Raw genomic sequence first — 20,018 nt, 5'->3', positions numbered from 1 at the left:
TAGACTTCTCCCCGTGCTTCAGAGTCCTTGGTGTCCACTATGCTGGCAGCCAGTGGAGGTCTGTGTGATGCACGTAGACAACCTCTGCTGCTGATGATGGTTATTTTTCAGAGCATTTGCTCTGGGGAAAAAACCTCATCTTATAATCGAGCAAATACGGTATATATATATATATATTGTGTCCTATGGGACAAATAAATATGTCAGACTTCATCATTTGTTTCATGTTGTGAAATTAACTGCTATTGTTATTGTTATATTGTTATACAGGGCCAGATTAGATTTCCTTGCAAGAGACGCCCCCTAAAATTAGCCCTTACTAATGCATGGTGACGGCAGGGAGCTAAAAACACACAAATATATATATATTGTTCATATTGTCTCAGTGTTAATCTAATTCCTCATTCCTCTATACTAATGTCAGAATCTTAAAATTTCCCTGATTGACATTTAATCAAATATTTACAACTAGGATTACTGAGCGTACTTTGGATAAGGTGATGTCATCAAATTCTAGTGAATCTCGGTCTCTTAATACATTTCTAGGTACTTTTAGTTCATTTTTCTATTTTGATAAAAGCCACAGTCTGACGCACTTTAATGATGTTATTTCTATGATGAGCAGGGCATCTGTTGAATTTATAGCGGTTCCTGTAAATCTAGCTCTAACGCTCCATCTATTGGCCATACTAGATGAGGCCAGACATTGTGAGCGATGCATAATATTGTGCCTTAGCTTCTCTATAAACAGAAACACATCTCAGACTTCTTACTGACTTTCATGGCATATAAGAGGTGGCATTACACTATTTTATTTTTACAAATTGTAATAGTTTTAGAACTTAATATAGCTTTAGAAACATAATTTATCTCAACGCTGAAATAAAGGGCACCGGTAGTTTCAGCGAGATCTTCGACTGTAACGGAGCGCTGGGCAAGCCTTTGTTGTCGGGGCCCACGCTATGTATTTTGTGCATTTTGAAGACCTGTACATGCGCAGGTAATCACGTAAAGCCCTGTTGCTTTATAGGGTGACTCATCCTAATACATGGAATACATGCATGTGTAAATATATGTATATGATATGCTCATGTGTGTTTAAATACATTTATTATTTTCATTATTTGTTTCTACATTGTTTACAATAATAAAAGGCACATGACTGGAATGTGTGGCACTGTCGCCCAGCGGCCCACTGGGCATGTGCCCGCTGTGTCAGGTGGCCAGTCTGGGCCTGGCCCTCACACGCATGCAAATTAATTGATTGACAAACGGTAGCAAAATATCCCATAAAAGGTCCTATTTAAAGGTACATACACGTTTAGTTTGGTTCTTCATGATGCTTACGCGAACAAACAATAAAAAGAAGAGCTGCCACTCCTCAGTCCGCATACTTCCAGCCTAAATAAAACATGCACTCCATACCTTGTTTTTTTTTGTTTCATGTAACAAGAATGTAATATTTTATCTGTATGTATTATTTTTTTCCATGATGAACAATGTCTAAGTATTGAGTTAAGACCGAAATAAATAAATAAATAAATATTTACCATTATTCACAGGTTTCCATCTGATGATGAAAACTATGACGACGTTGAGGGTAAAGGTATGTATAGTGTTGTTTTCTAAAATATTAAGTAAACTGTGAAATGTTATAAATAATTTAGTCTCATCATATTAAAAAGGTTCTGTAGAAATATTCAATTATATAGATTATATATATCATAAAATCATTTTTCATTGGCATTGCTGGCTGCATCATCTAAATTATGTAACTTGGCAAGTATTATTCAAAATTCTTTGCCCATATAATGGATGCATAATGTCTTGTTTTGAGCATTTCACATGTATATGATAGCTGTCCTGCAAATGAGGACACTGGTCGGGGCAGTCCTAACCAAATACAGACTGTTGGCAGCTATAGTCATGTTATAGTACAGAGGTGATAATGTACAATCATTTTGTAGCACAGATTGCTGTGCAAATTCTCCCATCACGGGGATGGTTTCTGATAAATTTCAGATCAAACTATAAAATTGCTGAACAATGTCCTTATGGCCAACATTTTTGACTTATGTTCATGCTTAGAACAGCCAAGATACACAATGCAGTACAGGGTACCTTCCACATAAATATTCATTTATTTTTAAATAATAAATACATTGGTTTTATAGCCGATTTTAAGACATTGAAAGCAAAAGACCAAGTTACTTTGGAAATGTGATTTTCATACTTGGCTGGCTGTCTGGAGCCCCAGTTTGAGAGGGTAGAAGATATGTGGAAGAGGGCTGAGCCTCAGGGAATTAAATTTAATTTATTCATATAGCGTCAGTAGTTTCTGTAGGACTGTTACAATAAGGGGGAACGAAAATAAAATGCAAAGACATTTTAAAATTGACAATATGAGGGGACAGGGGACTGTCCTTGGAAAAGGCAGTGGCAGGAAAGCGTTCCCATTGAAATCAATGGGAGCGCCTTCCACACAAGCACAGTGCACAGCGGGGGCCTTGTTAGATACCCCAGAATGTATTGTGAGCAAATATTGGTAAATATCACTTGGTGGGTGGTATGTTTGGACGTGTCTCCTGCATGGAAAACAACTAGGGGGTGAGGAAAGAGGCAAATGCATATGGAGGGATACTCCGTTTAGGTGCATATGATGGTTGGAGTGTCCCTTTTAGAATACAACCCAGCAATTACATTCTGATATAATCTTAGTAATGTTATATTTCATTCGACAACAATGCTGTTAACATTTAACATAACATTTTTTTTTTAGGTGGCTCATTTGTTGATGATATGGTATGTTATTTCAATTTATCTTGCTTACACCTGGTATTTTTTAACACAATAAATATATATATATATATATATATATAATATCGAAATTCGAAGCCATTGTTGAGTAAAACTATAATGTAAAATCTGTGCATCAGAAGGCAGAGTTGAAGCCAAAGACATTTCAGTGCTACATTGGGTCAGGGTTGTTCTGGACGCCCTCACGGTCCCTCTCAATGTTTATATGATTTCTGAGTGTGAGGGACTGAAAGGTGATCTGTAATTACTATTACATAAATCATACCCCTTCTTCCAATTTTAGAAGAACAAAACACCATGTACGTTTCTATACTTACACAGCATGCGGCTGGGCATATCCGGTCGGTGGCTGATATGGGGTTCTGACACACAGTGGCCCATTCGGCATTTGCCAGATGGCCTGTTAAGGCATCCCAGCAGAAAGTAACAGGGGGAAAAATGCCACACAAACAACAGAACTGTATAAAGGCATTAGCTGATAGTTACATAGCAACTAGAGTGATTTTCAGAGACCTGCTGGTTAGAATAATAATGCATATTAAACCCTTCCGTAATGATGGGAATTCTTTTTTTTTATTAATTTTTTGTCGCTTACGTCTCTATGGTTTTGTTTTCCCTGCAGAGTCTAGAAAGTGATCAGGAGTTCTATGAAGGACTTGATCAGGAAAGGTAAAGTTTAAAGGAACAATGACAATGACAACTAAGTGTAATTCCATACGTCAAAATATGCAGTCACAAACAGGTGCTTTTAATCCAGTTAAAAGCAGCTATTTTTAAAAATGTAGTAAGGTGGCTGTTAAAGACGCATTCCTACAGGTTCGACACATTTTTGACCATTTTAATATCCACTTTTCCCTACTCTGCTCAGTTTTTTTATAGCTACATGTAGTATTAGAGAAAGCAAATTTGGTAATACATTTATTTTCTGACGTATAATGGATTGCAAGCTTTTGAGACCTCCGAGGTCTCTTCATCACATATAGTGTGACTCTATTCCTTTATCGACATGTAGTATTAGAAAATACTACCTTACGCTTACCATGTTTCACACATAGTTCTGTGTCAAAAGCCACCTGAGATGCGCTTGGAACCTTCCTTTTGATAACGCCCTGCCTGCTATGAGCATTATTCACATATATTATTTTTTCTTTTTTTCTAAATTTTTATATTTTCTACTATTTTGAATATGTGTTATGGGATTACGGATCCGACAATAATAATATATATTTTATCACTCTTTATAATGAAGCCTGGTTCCTGAGTGCCAACAATGTATTTCTTGTTTCTGTTGAGAGATCCTAAACCACCACTCCCCTGCAAACTCTCCAGCCAACTCTCCTTATAGTGAACAAGCTCAGAAGTCAAAGCCATGTGAAGGACTCATCATTTCCAATTAATAAACTATTAGTTTTCATAACCGAGCTGAGGAAGGGTGGAATTCTATAGGAAAGAGCAAGAAAATAGGTGCATGTAGCGGACAGAATGATGGGGGGGGGGCATGCAGAGGTTTTCGGGGCTTCCCCCTTACTCACCTCGTCAAAAGTTACACCACTTGTGATGGATCAGTGACGCAGTAGAAGATTAATTTATTAGCTAAATGAAACCCTCTAAGAATTATCTTATTTTTAGCATACAATATCGAAAAGAAGAAGAAGCAAAAAGAGAGAAAAGGGAAAAGAAAAGGCTGGAACAAGCTAAAAAGGAGCAAAAGGAAAAAGAAAAGAAAGAACAAGAAGTGAAAAAACGGTTCAAAGTAGGTACTTTTATGTTTACAAGTCAACGAAAACGAAGAGATAAACCGGCTCCATGAATGTTTGTGTCTTGCTTCAAACATTTTATGGGTATTCAGAAGAATATACGATAATGATAATATATGATAATGATGCTGTATGATATAGAGTTATGTGCAGGGTTAATACACATATTTGTTACAGTATAACAATGCACATTAACATGAAAATGGATATTATTTTGGTTAAAGAGAAGATTTTACTTTTAAGACGTTTCTAATACCACTTATTGGGCCAACATCCATAAATTGAAGGTGAAATGTATTGCTCACTGAAGGTATCCCTAACTTCTTATGACTATTTCTAACTTTTTAAGACTCTGGGAATGTTATTGTAATTCATATGTGTTACTTTCCGTTATACAGTAATTTATTTCATTTCAGCTCACAGGTTCAGTTGAAGTCCTTCACCAGGCCAGGGCTTGCAATGACTACAAAGGTGGAAAGAATGAGCTTACTTTCAAACAGGGAGACCAGATTGAGATAATCCGTGTTACAAACAACCCAGAGGGAAAGTGGCTGGGTAGAATGAACGGATGCTGTGAGTAACATGGCGCATCAGTCAAGCAAGTTACTGAAGATCTCATTCTCCATTATTCTTTTTCGGAAGGCTGTCTAAGCACTTCCTTGTACCCGTGGCTAGATTTTAGTCCAGGCTTCCTCTGGTACCGGTTTCCTCATGCTTTGTCTTTAAAACTGAAAGGCTTTTTTGAGGAGCACAGGAATAAAATGGGCATCACATCTTGGTTAAAACAGAAAAAGCCTTGGTCAGCGTGCCTGGGACTACCATTCAGCCATTCTTATTTTGACTCCCAAAGTACACCTAAAAGCATAGGAGCTCCACATATGGCACAAACAGAGCATCAACTTTATAACTCTTATGAATACCTAGCCAAGTGTTTTAGTAGTGCAGTTGTGGTTCATAGATTACCCCTAGCATTACCTGGGATATAAATCCCGCTATTTGTAAATTAATTACCTGTGAAACAGAAGCTGGGAGGGTGCACAATGTATAATATTCAGAATTTAAAATATGACTAAATTTGAATTCAATTAAACTTTGCTAAATAGAACAAATATTCCTATATTAACACACCGATGTGTTTCAGATGGCTATATCAAGACAACCATGGTGAATATCGACTATGATTCACTTAGAAGGAAACAATCATCAATGCATCGTCCAGTAAAACATCATGAAAGTGACCAAGAAATATATGATGATGTAGGAGAGGAAGACAGCTTTAGCAAGTAAGGATTTGCGCTGTTTTGGGTTGATTAGCTCAAAATTTCCAATAAGCACTTTTTTAAAGAGCTACATCTAGCATAATGTAGCCAGACATGCCATAGCCAGTTCCCAATACAGAAAAGAGTCCTGAAAACATTTTCACCCTTGGCACCCTATCTCTGAGCCCTCATCAGAGTTAATATTTATGATCTCGCCCCTAATAGACCCCACGCACCACGAGCACAATCATACCTAAGACAGTTGCCTCAATCACCGTACCAGCCAACCACGTTTTAACAACGATCAGAAATGTAAAACACTAAATTTCTAGGGTCTAATTTCCACACGCCCAATCTAGGGGTAAAACCCTTGCCCAATATTACAAAACTCACAAAGCCCGCCAGAATGAATCCACCTTATAAAGCCTAACTATCTCCAGTGCCCTCCCCCTCATCCTGTAATCATATAATTATGTATGGGGGCAAAAGTTCATCAGGACGCCCACCTAGGTCATGCAAATGACTGTAAGAAGAAATATATTTAACTCTTTAGGTGCTGGGTATGGGTTCTCCTTGTTCCTCACCCCAGTCATGGTGCCCCTGCACTGATTCTCTTGCTCCAGAGCTGTTCTACAGAAACAACATAAGGGGATCGGAGGGAAGGAGTAATTCCCCCCCAGGACTGGGCTGATTTATTGATTTTTAGTGTTTTGTAGTAATTCTACATATAGCCACTAGGAGTAAGAAGGACTTTGTGGCACTTGCCTGGACTCAATGTTGGCAGATTGACCCCTCACTGAATAGGACTGCAATTTGTTGGCTACTCTGACTATAACATATATATATCTGGCAATGAAACACGTTCACTAAATCTGTTGCACTTGTCTCTGTTTTATTCTTGTTTTAGCCAGAGTGTTGGTGGGGGTGCAGGTAAGTATTTTTCTGTCTTTGTCTTGTGATAAAACAAACTTGAATTGATGTATAATAATTCTAACGAAAATTACAATCACTAGTGGGGATAAGCTTCAATGGCGAAACAAAAGTCAAATAACTAGGTATGACCCTAGAAATTAGTCAAACAAAGAATTTGGAATTGACAGGCAGTCCAAAAAGTAAAGCGTATCCATATAACCACCACCACAACAATAAAAACAAAAATATAATCATATGATTTTATGACAAGGGTATGATCCCTTTGGCATTTGATGTGGCTGATGGTTTTTAGTTTATCAGCTATATGTGTAGATTACCTAAAAAAAAAATCCCTGTTAATAAGCATTTAAATGGTGATACATGGGAACTTTATGAGCTAACCCTTTAATAGTCTATCACAAAACCCTCTGATCTCGTGACTCACAACAAAATGGTTTTAGAGATGATACTTAAACCACAAGTTGTCAGAGGAAGATATTCTGAATTGAGTCACCTGTATTCATGCAGGGGATTTGTATTCAGAAAAATATCAGCTGGGATGCTCAGGTGTCACTTAATCAAATTAGAATATGAAGGAGTTCACTGAGGGGTTCATTCACTAAATGGAGAGTTACGGATTCAGTTTCCTCAATTCACTATTGATTATGAAGGATCATCCCTGGCAAATCAAGAAGGGCTGAGCCGGCAATGTATAATTCGTAATTCAACGATTGAGGAGAATCTCATGGACTTAACTATATTATACTGGGCCACCCAAGCTCTCCCTGCAACAGAAGCTGTCTGGGATTGGGTCTTCATACTGTATAGTGAAGTCAAGGAGTTCAAACACAATAACCTTGAAATCCATGGTCTGATTAACTGAGAGTTCAGAGATGAAATTATTATTTACTGATTTATATAGCACCGTCATATTCTGCAGCGGTGTACAATGGGTAAACAGGACAAATATTACATCACATAACAACTTGTCCTACAATCTGATATTCCAGAAGACATGCCACCAGAGTCCTCACACTTGTACATTTCAACCCTTGGTAAATGTACCAATGGTTATTGTAATCACCTTATTTCAATCACACGTGGGATTGTGACTTTTAAAGTATTACAATACATCATTTGGAGGTGTTTTTTATTCTTCTTTTTATTTGTTTTTAGACTTCACTTACATTTTCTTTTTTATTAAAGGATTGTTCCCACCACCTCCAAGTAACGAGGACATCTATGATGGTGTTGACGAGGGCAATGACAGGTATACATATACCTATATTTTATTATTCATAATATCAAGAACAAAATGTAAAGAGTTCCGTGCATAACCATTAACAACAATTAATGAAGCCAATAGCCCAAAAGATCAACCAAAAAAAAATCCTGCTTTCAGGGCAGTAAGGAAACCTGCTTTGAAGCAGTCATATTACATAATGGGATATCCTAAATTATATATTTCATGGTTCCCCAGCCCCAGAACACTATGACGCTTATATCCATACTGATTCTATTACTTTTAATTAATAATTGTACAAAATTAATAAATAATAAATCTGTTCTTGTTAAAAAAAAATGGTTACAGGTATCTTACAAAAAAAGAAAAAATGGCGATGTAAAAGAAAATTTGCATTTTTTTTATTTTATTTATCTTTTTAGAATGGTAAACCCCCTTGGGAATGATAGGGTTCAATAAGATAATTTAAGTGGAGGTCCTAGCCTAAATTTGGAAAAAAAATATATTGGAAAGGAGCTTTTTGGATTCTTTCTGCCTTGAAAAGAAACAGATATTTTAGCCAATGTGAATATTTTAGATGCCCTTCCTAAAAATTACGTGCACATATCTTTCTTTCTTTTCATACCTTCCCTTACTTTCCTTTGGTCTCAAATACCAGGTCTCTATCCCACCCCCCATCATGGTCTCACACAAATCCTGTCTTTCTTCCACACTCTCTTCCCTTCTCCAGTCTCACACAAATCTTGTCGCCCTTTCCCTTTCAATCCCACATAAATCCCATCTGTCGTCTCCTCTCTGGTCAAACTGACTGCACTAACTCCTCTATCATTGGACCATTATCAGTCATAAGTGAATTTTAGCTTACTGGCTTTATTACACATTATGGGCCAACCCGGGTCGACCCTGCATAATGCATAGTTCAGTGAACGAACGTTGTCCCCTCACAATGTATAATAAAGGACGGTAAGTTGACATTGCAACTCTTCTGCAAACTGACCTGTAAACTCTTGGTTCAGGCAAACTCATGAAAAGCGAATGAGTGAGCTGGAATAGTTCTTACCCGCCATCAACGTCTATGTTTTATGATCCCAAGCTGGCTAAAATGCCTCCTCACCTTTAGTAGTGTAGCTCGGTTGAAGTGCAGATCCATAAGAACTTCTGGTATGATGACTGATCCAGCTTTGCTTGTTTGTGGCTTAACAGTCCACTCGGGGGTCTGACTCATTTCATATATTATACCAGGCATGGCTTACTAGCCTCCAGCTTTAATAAATACCCAGAGAGAGATGACTGCACACATTAAAAAGTAAGAATATGATATGGGGAAAAAGAGCGGCACAGGCATATCTCAACAAAAATACCTAGACAGAGATCAAGTCATTAACAGCATCAGGATTCCAGTGGTCAGTGAGAGTTTTAGAGCCTGAAACAGCTGTTAGAACATATCTCACAGGCACTCAAAATAACACAGGACATATTTACGAGAATATATAAGGTTCTCTAAGGTTCTATAAAAGACATATTTTAAATTTCCCCTTTAGAATATTTTTTGACTTTTCTGTAGAATCCTGAGATCTGTTTCTAAAATCAGTTATACTTTCTACATACTACAAAGCTCTGTACCACAGGACGAAGAGAAAACAAACGGACGGACGTGGGGGATTTTTAAGTTGCTGAAGGGGGCTAATCCAAAAAAGAAAAATGTGTTTGCAAAATCAGAAAAAGAAGATCTGGAAGATAATGAGTTTGTCTTGTAAGATCCTAAAACGTTGGAAATATGCACCTATGCTAACAGCAGCCATATAATACAATTAAACAATCACTATGCAAAGCTCTCCCCACGATCACACGCTTGATTTGCTTCTATTAACCCGATGGATGAAAGTTTCACTCAAAATGAAGTAGCGCTTTAAATACTTTTAAAATGATTCTTATTAATTAAAGAACAGAATGGTTTTAAATGGATAGTGTGCTTGATTACCAGTTCTCATATTAAATTGAATTTAAATTAAGGGGACGGTGTACCGCAACAAGCAATCTCACCATACATTAACGGATATCAGAGCCGGACTGGCGATAAGGAGGTGGCTCTGGCACTTTAAGGCCAGCGGCCGCCTTATGACAAGTGCGGCTGATGGCTGGATACCAGAGGCCATACATTTTGTTTTTTTATGCCCACGTAGCATATCAAGCCAGAGCGGGAGATGGCCAGTCCGGGCCTGATGCATGTTAAGTACACTTGCCGTTTGCAATGAGCACGCATGATAGCTACCACACGCAAAAGGGGACAGGTAAGTGCCTGACACCTTCCAAGCCCTTGAATGCCATAGGGTTGTGCAGCATAATGCAATCTTCTACTTGATAATGATTTTGACAATTCCATCTGCTGAGAAATTTTAACATGATGATATTATGATTAATCAAGGATACAACCTATTTTTGTAATTAAAATATCTAAAATATTTTAACATTTCATTTTTCATCCCCAACAGACTATCGCCATTTGCACAAGGTAGGTAAAAATATAAGGGGAGTAAATATGTAAGAGATTCTCAGGGGTGTAATTATAGATAATCCAGAGAACTGCTTTTCAGTTTTCACATTAATAGAACATAAACATTAAACTTGCCTTTGGCAGATTACTAAAAAGCTGTACATTTATAAAAAGCTATAACATAAAAAATAAACTATCAGGACTTCACGACCCTCTGGTTGCAGCTATGCCTGGTGGCATTTTTAGTAGAATGCTTCTCTTTTTCTGCTCCTTTAGGGTCTTACGTTTAAAGGGGTCTCAATAAGGTTACCTAGCAAATCCACTAGATTTGCACTCGGGTTCGTAACAGTAAACAAATAGTACCCAAGATAACAATTCTTTATTTGTTTACCCTCAAGGAAGGTTAATGTAACAGAGGAGAGGAAAAAATATGAATAGATAGGGACACAGAAGAGAGGCAAGCTTGAAGCATTGAAGAAAGTCAAACTATATTACAGAGTTTTGTGAGATTTCACCCAGTACAACATAAAAATATCCCCGTCTTTCTCTTACAGAAGGTGATGTTTATGATGATGTGGACTCGAGTGACTTTCCTCCTCCTCCTCCTCCTCCATTGGAATCCAGGTAAAAAATTTATTTGTAAAAATTATTTCACTGTATATATAAAATTCTGATAACGAGATTCTGTGCTATAATTTTAATAGTAAACATAAAAAACAATTATTTTCCTCAAGCTTTTTTTGAATAAAACATCCGTATAACATCGGGGAGTAGCTCTCCTAGTCAGACATTAAGTACCTTTTACACGACTTTTCCCGTGGTGTTGTTTCTATCCCTTGGGTGCCTCATACCCCAATACAATGACATTTTTCATGGCTGATCTCCCAATTTTGGGCAGTTACCAATGTCCTCAAGTTCTACCAGGGTTGCAGGGAAATAAGATGATCTGAAACTTTTACCATATTGTTCCGTAAAGCAATTATCAACCTGGACTGTCTTAAAATCAGTACTGCCCATGCCTATAACTCAGGGTAGTGCAGTCCGTTTACGGAGTACCTTGCTCGGTATCTCATGATAAGGTATTTCCATTACATTGCGCCATTATGTTTTCACTTATACATTAATTAAAGGGATATATATATATATATATATATATACACAGTATGTGCGCATTAATTCAAATACACAAATACAGATTATGCCACTAAAAGGTATCAAAAGCAAATATATATAATAATATATATAATTTCGCTGATATATGTCTTATTATGCAGACGTATTGGCATATCTCTGCCTGAATATGTCTAAATTTGCAAACTAATTCGAACTATTACTATAATAGCTGTTTTGGTTGCTGAGCAACGTAAGCATATTTTTGTCTTGCTTCACACACCGTGTCACTTCATTCTAATTGAGCATAACTGTTTAAGGCTAAAGAAACTGCACGGCCCCCTCCTCGGTTCCATTGTATTCGCAAAGTAGAAAATTCCCGTTAGGGTTTTTCTAACTGAATTTGAAATGTAAATGCTGCATCCTGTTCGTTTAGCTTAGCGGTGAATAGCAGGTCTTCAACTCTTGGAAAATCCACTGAAAAAGATTACAAAACGCTGAAAAAAATTGAAAAAGAAGAGAAGGAATTCAGGAAAAAGTTTAAGGTACGATTTGCATAACATCCTATTAGTGGAATTCAAAATGTCATTAAAACAGTCTTATTTGTATGAGTTTTATTGGTTTGCCTTAAGTAACAACTAGAGTATTAATTATCATTCCAAGGTCTACATTCATAAGAAAATGCAATGAGAAAATCTTTTAATATGTCTTTCCGAGAAAAAGAGAAAGATTACAAGGAGATGTGATAGAAACCTCAAAATATTTGTGTGTGTGTTTATGGATGTGAGAATGGATGGATGTGTGTTTGTGTGACCATGGGACTGTACTTGTGTGTGTGTGACCATGGGACTGTACTTGTGTGTGTGTGTGAGCAGGGAACTGTACTTGTGTGTGTATTGTGTGTGTGTGCGTGAGCATGGATGTGTCAGTGGAGTGAGATGGAGTGTGTGTTAGTGAGTATGACTAAGTGTGTAATTTGTGTAAGTGTGTTTACATGTGTTGTATGTTGGAAGGGGGAGCAAAGGTTACAGAAGGCACAGACAAGTTGTGTGTGGGCAATGATGGCACAGTCTTTTGAAGTTTTCGCACCAGGGCCCCATGGTTTCTAGTTATGCCCCTGGTTAATAAGCTATGTGATTGTGGTGCCAATATTTTATAGTGGGCTTTAAACTGGGCTTTAAATGACAAGTCACTTACAACGTAAGAGGCGACCCTATTTCCAGGAACACTAGTAGAGTCTGTATCTTATCATTGATGTCATATATTAATTTAGATTGCTTTTTCAGTACACTGGTGAAATAAGAACCCTCTCAACCATCCAAGTGGTGCACAACTTAACAACCAAAAAATGGGGTTCAAAAGATTTACCTCTGAAGCCTGCAGAATCCCTTGATGTCATTCAACACACCAACGATACTACCCTTCTGTGCAGGAACAGTGAAGGAAAATGTAAGTGAAGTGTGGAATTTTACAAATCCCTAGTAATCAAAGTGTTAACAGAGAAGAAATATTAAGGATTCAGAGTTTACAATTACAGTATTTATAAAGGGGAGCTCCCACCACCCTACCAAAAAGTTTTTAAAATAAAGCATTATTTATGTAATAAATACTTTGTTTTATTTGAATTAATTGAAAGCCATTGACTTTACTTATGTTCATTGGAATAATCACCTACCCTTCTGCTGGCACTCGTTTGCGTCTCCATGTGTCACTAGGAGACTCCCTAATACTGGGATCTGCGTAGCGATGATGTCATATGCAGCATAGCACGTGATGCCATTGCATAACTATGGAGGCTGCATATTACCAAAACGGCTGCGAGCTGTGGCCTTATTTGTATCCCCGGAAAGGCTGGAAATTGTGGTCTTATTTTCGACAATACACAACCTCATGTGAGGGCTCCTGACATCATTGGATGATGTCACTGATCCGCTGGTCTGCCACAAGACAGGTACTCTACGGACAACACGGCTAAACTACCACCCAACAAATAGTGGGAGTCCCCCTTTAAGTACCTTGGAATTACCCCAGATGCTGCCCAGTGTTACCTTCTTCCTAACGCTTGGATCTTGACTGTATATGTTTTTATTATGATGTGGTCATTTAAAAAATACATGATTCTATAAGAATTAGTCTTACCTAATGCCGCTAAATTGTCCTCTCTTTGTTCTAGATGGTTATGTTTTAAGAAGTAACGTGGTTGATGAGTAAGTTATTGATTGTTTTCTTCAATATTAAGTGGAAGTCAACATTTTATTTTACTTGAAAAAATATTTCTTATGCATTATTTTGCTTATGCACTTTTTTTATTTAAAAACTTTATTAGAATTATCATTCCTAATACTGTTTAATGTAGCAACCTTTCCCAGAAACTGCTACAGAGTACAATTAATATTTTATTTGAAAGAACCGATTTCTTTTCTTTTAAGATCTCTCTAATTTTCTTTACACTTGTTTTTCTTACCCTTTTGTAAGTCATTTTTCTATATATTCCATGCCTCCCAACTGTCCCTCTTTGTGCGGGACAGTCCCTATTTTGCCATTCAATCCCACTGTCCTGCCGAGCTCTACCTCTGTCCAGCTTTCAGTTCCGATCTCATTCTCTGGTGTCAGAGCAGAATGCATGCTGCGCATGGGCAGAATTGTGAGTATGCACTGTAGCGCTGCCAGTTTGAGTGACACAGTGGTTGGGCGGTGTGATATTCTGCACATACATTCTATACATAGATTTTTCTACTCCCAATTTGCGGTGTATTATAAGATACACTATATGACCAAAAGTATGTAGACACCTTTCCTAATGATTGAGTTTAGGTGTTTCAGTTTCTGGGAGCCTGATGGGTGAATTTGGGTTTGGTGGATGGCAGGAGATAATAAGATAATGGTCTATGGCTGTTTTTCAGGGTTTGGGCCTCTTGTTTCCAGTGGAGGGTAATTTTCCAGTGCAGGCATTTTAGATAATTGTATGCTTTCAATTCTGATACCAGTTTGGGGAAGGACCTTTTCTATTCCAGCATGACTGTGCCCCAGTGCACAAAGCAAGGCCCATAAAGACATAGTTTGATAGGTGTGATGCGGAGGAACGCTGATTATGATGAGCCAGGGCTTCTCGTCCAACATCGGTGCCTGACCTCACAAATGCTCTACTGGATGAAGGGGTAAAAATTCCCACAGAAAGACCCCAAGAAGAATGGAGGCTGTTATAGCCGCAAAAGGGGGACCAACTACACATTAATGCCCAAGGTTTTGTAATGGGGCGTCCAACAAGCTCATATTGGTGCGGTGGTCCACATGCTTTTGATCATATAGTATATATTGATTTCGTCTTTTATTTTCAGCATCACAGGGTTTATTTTATAATAAGTATATGGTGTAGTTCTGTATGTCTAACAATATGTATTAAATATTTTGTGTTAACAGTGATGGTGAAATATATGACGACATTGGTGAAGGTATGTATCCCCTCCTAGGACTACTTTTCTGTTCACTTATATATAACTATTTTTTATATAAAAGGTAGACATATTCTTCAAAATTGTCACCCTAGTTCCCAGATATATCGTTTATTTTTAACACGTTTAGCGCATTTTGCGTGGCCTTCAATGCATTTTACCGCAGTAAACTTGATACAGACATTATTTAGATGTGTAATGGTTATGGGTGTTGAGTCAGGCTGGAAGCAGAAGAATAGACATGGTACTTGTAGACCAGACCCTAGGACATCTGGTGGACCGTATTTGTGACATCCCCATATCTCATGTCTTCAAATAATATAAAGGGCACAGACATACGTACTCCCAGACAGAAGTGTTTTTCAGAAGCAGCATGCTATATTAGACACTTGATTTAGTAGTAGAGGTAGCAGTTGGAGGACATTAGTTTCCTACCCCTGCCCAGTACTTGATGTCTGGCTAACACAATCTGCCTGGTCCTGTGAATGTATATCACACCTCAAAGCTCACACGGTATTGAAGGGGCTGCTAGCTGGCCTGTGGCACCAAAATAGCTACTTCTACATAGACTTAGTTAGCATTTTTAACAGATCCAAGCTTTTAACCATTGATGGTCCAGTTTTTGGATAGCAGCAGCACACCTAATGTATGGTCTCCTGACATCTACACCAGAGGCCTTTCTTGGACACAGGATATTATGGTTCAAAAAAAATACGTACTACATATCCAAAATATTTACTTTTGTGTAAAAAGTACATCTTTCGTAATTAGCAGCAAATGTAGTTACAGAGAACAAGGCACTTTATGTGGCATTTTTGTTGTTTCCTCGCAGAATGCATCTACGACAATGACTAAACAGACGCAAACTATATGGAAGAATTTATGGAGAACTTCATTCTGTGTCGTTTGCATCCCAGATACAACGTAACACAACCTCAGTATCAATGTAACGATATCAGCGTAACTGATACATTCTTGGAGAGCACGTATAATTGTATTAATAAAAAAAACATTGATGGTTTAATATGCCGCTTAGTGTAAATTACCAAGATATACAACAGACCCCATAAAAGCAAATTTATTTAATTTCAATAAATAATCCTGTTTAAAAAATACCTAGAAATTTTAGTTATACTGAACATTTTGAAGTTTTTTATTATTTTTTCTTAACAAAAGAGAAGCACCATTCGGCCCAAATATTTATTGCTAAAGCTTCTTAGTTCTTTCTTTTTAACCATTTCATTTCCCATAAGCTTCAAACCAGCAGGGTCCTCTCCCTTTTCTCACTATTGGCATCGGTGATCCATGCTCAATACATTTATGAAGTCTTTAACGGCAGACACAACATCAAAGAAACAGGAACTTGGTATTCCTATATATCTGAGTTCTGCTTCTTGCGGTGGTGGGAGAACCTGTCAGGTACACACAGAGGAACCATGAAACTGCAGTTTCTTAATATATACCCTATAACCGTTACTAATCTAATTATGGATAGGGTACCCAACACAACACATTATCCTACTCATTAGTCACAATTCACTTTTATTTTACATTTTTAGGATTTTAAGGAAAATGACAAATGAGTAAAAGTATATAAAATTAGTATGTAATACTAAATACTTCCAAAAATGTAAACCGTCACTGTCACTATACATAGTGAAATGTAAAATGTAACTATGTATATTACATATGTGAATTTTTGAAACATGTCCTTTGTTTTACGATTGTTTTTTGTTATCCAAGTAAGGAGCGTGCACAAGATTATGCTCCATTCATTTAACTGTCCCGATACATACATTTAAATAGTAAAATGATGGAAAAATACAAGATACATGTTTGCTGAGTTTTAAGGATATTTTTGTTGTTTCTGGGATATATACATAATATAACTGGGAATGCTTTGGGTTTGGCCCAAATGCTCCCAAACCCAAGGCTTTCCCCTGATTAGCCCTCATTCCTCTCAAAAGAAGAGGAACTGGAGCTTCTAGGGGTTGGAAAAATCCCAGGTGTGATATCTACGTAAAAATGTACAACTATGGACAATTGTCATGCAAAAAAGTAGAAGAAAATATTGCCTTCATGTTTTTCTATGTTAAAATAGCTACATGGATGTGTGTATGCATAATTTAAGAGTAAAATATAAAGAGGTTTAAATAAAATTAATGTCTATGCTTTTTATCACAATCTGGTAGCAAATAGACTGAAGAATGAACAGATGGGAAACGTGTCCATTTTTATACCTTCTATTACTTCTATTCTAGTTTGGGGTGGTATTTGGGCTATTTCAAGACATATTAGGTTAGTCAGTTACACTTCTGTATATATTGAATTAGTTAAGGCCAATTTAGTACCCATCAAGTACTAATCGTACTAGGGAAAATCATATCCCCCCCAGTTCTAAACTTTTTTTTGTCAGCACCCACTTTTGTGGTGCATGATATTTTGTGCTTGATTGGGAAATGAGTGACACTATACAGTATATCTATCTTGATTCTGTATATGGCATTTGGTGCAGATTGGGGCCACTGGGTCCCCATGCTCAATTTACATATTGGTGGGATATCTGGGCTTGATGGGTTCTTGTATGCACAGTGCAGGCCTTACTTTAGTACCATGGGGAAGTATGACTAGAACCAGACCCGGCCTTAGGTGTTCCGGCGCCCTGTGCAAACTACTCCTCTGGCGCCCCCCCTCACTACCCCCCCTCTGCCCCTTCAAACTACCCCCCCTCTGCCCCTTCAAACTACCCCCCCGTGCCTTCAAACTACCCCCCCGCGCCTTCAAACTACCCCCCTCTGAGGAGTCCTGCCGGCATTTCATGTTGAGCGCCGGAATAGTCCGGCGCTCAACATGAGATGCCGGCACCGCGACGGAGTCACGGAGAGTAAGGGGCGCCGAGCGGTTGCTGAGAACTTCACGAGCAACCGCTCGGCGCCCCTGCCTGGCACATAAATGAAAACATTGTTGGTTTTTTTTGTTGTTGTTTTTTTAACTTTATTTAACATCCTCCATGTTAAATAAAGTTAAAAAAAACTTTATTTAACATGGAGGATGTTAAATAAAGTAAAAAAAAACAACAATGTTTTCATTTAGGTGCCGGGAAGGTGCGGCAGCGGAACCCGCGGCGGCGGTGGAAGAGGACCCGGCCGCGGCGGCGCCCCCTGGAGTGTGGCGCCCTGTGCAGTCGCACAGGTCGCACACCCCAAAGGCCGTCCCTGACTAGAACATTTTAAGTCGCCTTAAATATCTGAGTCAAAGTTTAAACTTCAATCGACAAAGAGACCAATGCAATGTCCATACTGATTGTTTCACAGTTAGAACTTTGCCATTGACCTGCCTTTTGCACATATGCCCTCTGAGAGGGAAGAATGTTAGAGAGCAGGTGACTATGGCCCGGAGCAGCATTTCTCAAACAGGTTTCTAGTACATGTATATTAAACTTATGCATATGGATTCGTACAAACTTTACTTTTAACAAATGTGGTCAATATTGTGTGTTTGCACAAATCTCCAGTAACGAGGAGAGCCCCCAAGTAAGCCAACGAATCGTGAAACCTACAAGATGTGTTCGTTTGTTTGCCTGCTGTAGCTGAACCATCTCTCCCCCTCCCTCTCTCTCATTTCTGGTTGCCGGTTAATTAGAAGATTTGTTGGGGTTCAGACAGTTAAACAAGCTGAGAGTGGCATCTTGATCCCTAAAAAGGAGGGTTAAGGCTCAACATGTTAAGCATTCATGGGTTAGTAAATCTAACAGGTGCTGCTTATCAAGTTAATGGGATCTCCCAGGAAGAAAAAGAAAGGCTATAGTTAATACTGAAAAAATCCTACCTCGGATCACTCTAAAACAAACATTTAATAATATATTTAAAAATCTTAGCCAAAACACCAACTTATAATAGTTCTGTGGGCCTCAAGCTACTTCTGCTGGGAGGCTGTTCCACATATCCACAATATGTTAATTACATTAAATAAAAGTAAGCTGAGTGAGGCAATATTTGTTTTCTATTCAAGCCATTGTTTGTTATTTAAGGAATCCTCTCTCTTCTGTCAGTTTCTTCTCTGCAACTTCACTCTCTCTCAAACTCTGACCCCCCCTCTTATGTCTCCCTTCATTATCTTCTCTGCAGCCTCACATTCTCTCACACGTTGATTCCTCTTTCTTCCCCCCCCCCCCCCATTCCTCTTGTATGTATCTTCTCTGCAACTGCACAGAGAAATCAGTGGAGACCAGACAGCTGCTGGAGAAGATAAATGAAGAGATGGAGGGGGACACAAGGCAGGGGGAGAGGGCAAGGGCAGAGACATGACAAGGTTGGAAGAGAAGGCTGTGGGGAATGGGTAAAGAGAGCATGAGGGGGATAAGGATAGGGGACACAGACAGGCCTGGGAAAGAGTGCGGGGGGCACAGAGAGAGAGAGACTTATTTTTGGGCAATGAATTCTGTTTATGAATAAAAAAAAAAAAGCCCAGGCAGGGGACTTAGGATCTGTTCTCTTCTATTATACAATAACAACCTAAAATACAACACACAATACAGCTAAATAAAGAAAAGCCTGTAAACATAAATCAGAACGATGAATTTGTAGCAATTAATGTAAAATGTAGCAACACGAGTCTAGCAACAATCTCAGAAGCCTTAGACGTAAAGACAATTTCACTTTTCGATATCAAGAGGAAAATCAACAAATACATCATGCACTCGACACAATAACTCATCAGCCATTTGGAAAAAAACTGAAATTCACAATTTCAAAATAAAAACCTTATTTGTGACTCGCGTGTAATTGCAGCTTTGTCTCAAATTGTCAGTAAAAGAGGAAGCAGATATTATGTTCTATATTGGCAGAAAGTACATGGAAGGGATTTCACTGGCAAACATGGCTGAAAAATGTTTATAGGTAAATATTTAATATTAAGTAGGCATAGAAATATAGCTTTGGAAGGCTGCATGCAATTTATCAACCCTCATTTCAC

General features: G+C 38.1%; 1 protein-coding gene across 1 annotated transcript in view; it reads left to right on the top strand.

Moving 5' to 3' along the window:
- Positions 1 to 15,899, top strand: part of LOC149283783 (FYN-binding protein 1-like) — a 40,440-nt gene extending 24,541 nt beyond the window's left edge. The window contains exons 4-19 of the mRNA XM_089497299.1: positions 1,563 to 1,606; positions 2,780 to 2,802; positions 3,440 to 3,486; positions 4,447 to 4,570; positions 4,991 to 5,147; positions 5,716 to 5,857; positions 6,741 to 6,763; positions 7,952 to 8,015; positions 9,604 to 9,741; positions 10,481 to 10,500; positions 11,037 to 11,106; positions 12,044 to 12,137; positions 12,879 to 13,041; positions 13,766 to 13,799; positions 15,013 to 15,044; positions 15,877 to 15,899. Coding sequence (XP_089353425.1) covers positions 1,563 to 1,606; positions 2,780 to 2,802; positions 3,440 to 3,486; positions 4,447 to 4,570; positions 4,991 to 5,147; positions 5,716 to 5,857; positions 6,741 to 6,763; positions 7,952 to 8,015; positions 9,604 to 9,741; positions 10,481 to 10,500; positions 11,037 to 11,106; positions 12,044 to 12,137; positions 12,879 to 13,041; positions 13,766 to 13,799; positions 15,013 to 15,044; positions 15,877 to 15,899 — 1,198 coding nt within the window. The remainder of the gene's footprint in view (positions 1 to 1,562; positions 1,607 to 2,779; positions 2,803 to 3,439; positions 3,487 to 4,446; positions 4,571 to 4,990; positions 5,148 to 5,715; positions 5,858 to 6,740; positions 6,764 to 7,951; positions 8,016 to 9,603; positions 9,742 to 10,480; positions 10,501 to 11,036; positions 11,107 to 12,043; positions 12,138 to 12,878; positions 13,042 to 13,765; positions 13,800 to 15,012; positions 15,045 to 15,876) is intronic.
- The last annotated feature ends 4,119 nt before the right edge of the window (positions 15,900 to 20,018 follow it).

Source organism: Sceloporus occidentalis, unplaced genomic scaffold, assembly GCF_023333645.1.
Source record: "Sceloporus occidentalis isolate IW3139 unplaced genomic scaffold, rSceOcc1.0.p SCAF_101, whole genome shotgun sequence".
NCBI lineage: Eukaryota > Metazoa > Chordata > Lepidosauria > Squamata > Phrynosomatidae > Sceloporus > Sceloporus occidentalis.
This window is presented reverse-complemented; position numbering and strand designations above follow the sequence as displayed.